Source organism: Euphorbia lathyris, chromosome 8 (assembly GCF_963576675.1).
Source record: "Euphorbia lathyris chromosome 8, ddEupLath1.1, whole genome shotgun sequence".
In the NCBI taxonomy this organism is placed as follows: domain Eukaryota; kingdom Viridiplantae; phylum Streptophyta; class Magnoliopsida; order Malpighiales; family Euphorbiaceae; genus Euphorbia; species Euphorbia lathyris.
This window is the reverse complement of record NC_088917.1, coordinates 59,746,184-59,751,209: the sequence shown is the minus strand read 5'-3', so window position 1 is coordinate 59,751,209 and position 5,026 is coordinate 59,746,184. Positions and strand designations below refer to the sequence as shown.

At 32.5% G+C, this 5,026-nt stretch overlaps 1 protein-coding gene across 2 annotated transcripts; it reads left to right on the top strand.

Moving 5' to 3' along the window:
• The first annotated feature begins 906 nt into the window (after positions 1-906).
• Positions 907-4,723, top strand: LOC136202044 (uncharacterized). Of its 2 annotated transcripts, none has more exons than XM_065992494.1 (6): positions 907-1,163; positions 2,112-2,212; positions 2,758-2,831; positions 2,906-3,009; positions 3,262-3,327; positions 4,421-4,723. In XM_065992494.1, the coding sequence occupies exons 2-6, from the start codon at positions 2,148-2,150 to the stop codon at positions 4,640-4,642; spliced, it is 531 nt and encodes a 176-aa protein (XP_065848566.1). In that variant the 5' UTR covers positions 907-1,163; positions 2,112-2,147; the 3' UTR covers positions 4,643-4,723. The 2 variants fall into 2 exon arrangements, with proteins under 2 accessions (XP_065848566.1, XP_065848565.1); XM_065992493.1 differs by having other exon boundaries at positions 908-1,163; positions 2,108-2,212.
• Positions 4,724-5,026: the final 303 nt, after the last annotated feature.

Below are 5,026 nucleotides of genomic sequence, written 5' to 3'. Positions count from 1 at the left end.
TTTAATTCTTGAAAATTTTCGTTTTGAGGTCATTTGTGTGTTGTTTGGTTAGGAGAGAGAAAGTGAATTTTTAGAGAGAGAAAGCTCCAAAAAATGTGATTTTCGAAAATAAAAAATGTGGTTTCATGGTAAATGTCGTTCTGAACAACTTTAATTCTTGAATATTTTCATTTTGAGGTCGTTAACGGTTATTTTGAGAAGTTAGTTAAAATTGAGTGGCAACCGGTGTTAAAAAGTGTAAAGTTCAGTGGCCATACCGGAAGAAATGAAGTTCAGTGGCCATAATGTGAAAATGGATAAAGTTCAGTGGCCATGGATGTAATTTACCCAGTGAAATCAACACTGAACTTTATTGGGGAAGTATCAATTTAGGCTCAACATTCAAAATAGCACTAATATAGGCTTAACGTTTATAACATAATATCAATTTAGACTTAACGTTTACAATATAGAATCAATTTAGGCCTCACGTACAAAATAACACTAATATAAGCTTAACGTTTACAAAATAATATGAATTTAAGCTTAATGTTTACAAAAAAAAATATATCCAATTTAAGCGAAACGTCACAATTAAATTAACTATATTATATTCTTTTCCTAACTTTATATGTTATCTTTTTATTTAGTTCTATTTTCTTATTTATTATAATACAGTTAATTAATATTTTTACTCATTAAAACTTTATATTTGTTTTTCATCAATTATTCATGACTCTTAAATTTCATGGTTCATATAATATATACAAATTAAAAGCAATTAAATATCCACAATATTTCAAACACGAGTTAAAATAATAACTTAACTCCGAGTTTAAGTACGTAGAAAGTTACTTAAGAGCTGCTTGACAAACTGGGCTTTATTGTTTTTGTAGATCCATCACCTGATTTATTTTTGTTATTTTTTTTACGTAAATCGTGGAATATTTGTGAAATCATCTTCTTCAGTTTTTTTTTTTAAAAGAAAATCAGCTCCTCCCAGAAATCAATATATTGATGAAATTTAGTAGAAATTTACTCTATCTATCACCGAATTGAATCAAACAACAGCAGTTCTATCCTTCTCCAATCCCCTCATACTCATACTGGAGTTGCTCATTCTCCTCTTACGCTGCTGCTTTTTCCAGCGACACTGCATTACTACCCCCTCAACTCAAGATAAGGTGTTCTTTTTCTTAATTTCATTTAATGGGTTTCCTGAAATTTGTGTGCTAATATTGCATAATATACCAATTCATGGCGTGCTTACACTCTGATTTTGCAGAACATGGAACATCTTATATTTTTCCCCAAAATATTCGTTTTCCTTTTCATTTGATTTGGGTTTTTTTCTATTAAGCTCCGGCTCTGAAGTGTTGTTGACTTAACTGGTAGGATGTATTATTTTCCTCATAACTCCATGTCCTGGTCTTTGGAAAGAAGTAAAGTTTAAGTGCTGATATTCGAAGAACATTAAATTAGTGTCCATGTATTTGTCATATGTTCTATAAGCACCATATTCATTAAGGAAAGAAATTAACTAGTAAATGCTTGCATGTGTTTTTATTCTACTAGTATTATGAAATAATGATAAATACATAAACACTCTTTATCTCTGCAGCAATATATGGCGCATAGAACAATTAAAAATGAAAAGTGCACAGAGGGGACAGAGAAAAGACTAACATAAGTAACAGAGTTGATTTTTATATCGATTGACAAAGTTATTTACATTCTGATATCATGTTTATACAAAAATTTGTTCTTCAAGATATATTTCTTTAGATAATCGTTCAATTTGTTAATGAAAATGTACTGGCAGGTGTGGGAAAATTAGGCAATAACTATTCTATCTAGATGAACACCAATGACTTTTCATTTTTATTGGCGTGGCTCAAACAATTCCTTCTCTTATTTTTAATCACCAGTGGAAAGAAAAGTTGAACGAATCTGATTTTCTTGGAGAGTAGGCAATTGGGAATTCTCCTTTAATCCTTGAAAATCGTGAAAATGAAGATGGATTAAGGAGGTCTATGCTTAGATTTCAGGATATGCACTTATAAAGTGACTCTCACTTTTCTGTTTATTATTTGTTCTGTCTAATCCAATTGACATGAATTGGATGTAGGAAGGTACAAAGGAACTAGAGAAATTCAGCAGTAGCAGTAATGGTGGTTGTTTCTGGTACCAATGCTCAGAAGGAGATGGCTGTGAGGCGAAGGATAGCCAGCATGTAATCTTTTCTCTCTTTGTTTATATATTTCCTTGGTTTTGTTATTCAAACTTGATGAAATTTTTAGGGCTATACAATTTTGTTTTTCTATTAACAACTTATAATTTTGAGGAAATATTGAGTTTCATATTTTGTCTCATACTGTTCTGATTCCCTATCCTGTGAATAATTTGCATTTCTGTAAATCACACCTACTGTCTTTGTTAAATTGGCGGAATGCGTATATAGTTGACTTGGCAGTTGTGAATTTCAGAACAAAATACTCATATTACTACCATCTTCTTTTTCAGTCATCTAAGCATACTGCTTTTGTCAGCAGAGAAATGTTCTTTTACTTTTATTAATGCTAATTAATCTCGAATAATCAGTTATAAGACTTTGATGCAATGAGGACAAGAGGAATTTGAAAGAGATCAGATTATTTGCCATCTATCAGGCCAAAAATATTGAATTATTGATTACTAGACTTTCTTTTAGCCAGTGTGTATGAAATCTTAAACATTTTCTTTCCCAGAAAATCTAATAAGGGGCTATTTTTTTTATAGATTTAATAAACGAGAGGATGACTTTCCATCTTTGAGGGACTACAATGATTACTTGGAGGAAGTGGAGGACATGAGTAAGTTTCTAACTAACATTCTGAATGCTATTTTGAGTCCAACACTTTCTTGAAAAAGAAATTGCATATTACAGTTTTCAACTTAGTCTCTGGTGTGGATATCCCTGCTATTGAAGAAACAGTTGCAATTTACCAGAAAGAAAATGCTGAACAAATAATGATAAATCAAGCACGAAAGGTACTTCAGGATTTACTCATTCATTTTCTTTTAAGCCTGGGCTTTCACCTAATTTAAAGGGAAGTTGCTTGACTAGGTCTTTTATTGTGGTTTGGGCATATGGAAAAGCGGAAAACGTGTTCTCTGCAGCTGCCAAAAGCTTACATCGTTGCTCTAGTTTTTGCTACAGAATAACAGTAGAACATATGTCAATTTCTGATAATTATTTGTGGACGTAATTGAGCATGTTTTGTGTCAATATTAATCTAACAGGCTGAAGAATTAGCTGCAGCTTTGGCAGCAAGTAAAGGGCAACCTGCACAAGCAGATACTGATGGGGTGAGAATGTTACAATTTTTGCATTGGCTTTTCCAATATATGTGTTTCATGCATGCTACCCTCTTTGTGTATTGTTTAGTAAATCAATTTTTTGGATTCTGAATGTCTAAGCCGCCTTGGGTTTGTGGAAAATGATGACCTAATTCTTTTCATTTTTTCACTATCACTTTACTCCCAAAATTTGTCATTCAAAATCTTTTCTACTTCATCTATGAATATTATGTGGTTATGCTTACTCGGACGAGGATGTACTGGTTTGCTTGCCCTTTTTTTAGAGAAAAAAAAAATCTCTCAAACCTTGTTATAACTGATAGGAATTGCACAAAATTTTCAATTTTATCTTAGGAAAAGATGTGTCTTTCTCCTTTTATTAAAATTTGTTGTCAATAGATCGAAAAGGCTTGGTAATGGGAGTTTCGTCGTTTTCATTTTGGAGATTATATCTGTAGTTCTTCATCCAAAACAAGAACAACAACAATAACATAGCCTTAGTCCCAACTAGTTGTGTGTCGGTTACATAGTTTCTTCATTCCTGTTCACTATAAAGATCATTTGAAAGGTGATTATCAATATCTAGTACTTTAACAAACAAAGGAGATTGGGGTAAGATATTCGGTGATGAAATCGACCAGGTCCCAGGTCCCAGGTCCCACATGTGATAAATGTGCATGCAAATTACAAACTTGTGTCTGCAACTTTGCAAACATGCTTCCTAGTTAGTACTTAGTAATATCAGAAAGCTCTTAACTGTTGTGGTATGTTGACTCTTAGAATCTTTTATGGTCTACTACAGTACTGAGGCAAGTGATTGCGTTGTTGAGATCTTGCATATATGGTTTGTTTTCCGGTCTGAAAATAATATCTAAGGTCTTTTAGAACTTAAGACAGTTAATCTGAGGGAAGCTCCTGTGTTTTCAAGGCAAATTTCCTTATTTCATGTTGTATTTGTGATTGAAACTTGTGTTGAACAAACAGTTATGTTTTGATTCTGAATTCGGAATAGCAGATAGCAAAAGTTCAGTTTATATACAGCTGAATATCTCTTGATTCGAGTAAATCTGAAACTGGTTATGTTAATTGTATGTGGATACAGAAATCTCAAGGAGGTTTCGCAATGGAAACAGGGCAGTATGCGCCATCAGTTCTTGGAGGGCAACCACGACCAATGGGAATGGCTACACAACCATTTCCAGTTGGGGGTTATGCTATCGATGACGAGGAAACGATAAGGCTCCGAGCCAGGGCTGGAGGATGGAGCTTAGAAATCTGCAGGAAGAGAGCTCTTGAAGAAACTTTTGCTAGCATTTGGATTTAAACCTGCCACTCTTTTTTTTTATCAACTGTTGTAATTATGTTTCAACAATTTAACATAGAAAAAGGCTTATTTATTTATTTATTACTATCATTTTTATTCTAACTTAATGTTAGAATACTATTAAGCTCAACCTAAGTCTCATTTTCAATTTGTCATTTCCACATTTTTGGATGTTGTTCTTTTTCATTTTTGCTTAGTAGGGATGCTTCTTTCATTAATGTTAGAATACTATGTTCAAGCCAAATAAAGAAATTATTACACTTTCTGGGGTAAATTACATTCATGGCAATTGAGCTTTATCCTTAATTAATATTATGGCCATTAAACTTCAAAATGTAATATAAAATTACTCAATTTTACATTTTTCAACATTATGACAATTAA

Bases quoted from the DNA above. Each gene is read 5' to 3' on its own strand.
- LOC136202044 (XM_065992494.1), top strand. From the start codon at position 2,148: ATGGTGGTTGTTTCTGGTACCAATGCTCAGAAGGAGATGGCTGTGAGG. The intron at 2,832-2,905 runs GTAAGTTTCTAA...TGCATATTACAG, and splicing joins GGAGGAAGTGGAGGACATGA to TTTTCAACTTAGTCTCTGGT. The intron at 3,328-4,420 runs GTGAGAATGTTA...ATGTGGATACAG, and splicing joins CACAAGCAGATACTGATGGG to AAATCTCAAGGAGGTTTCGC.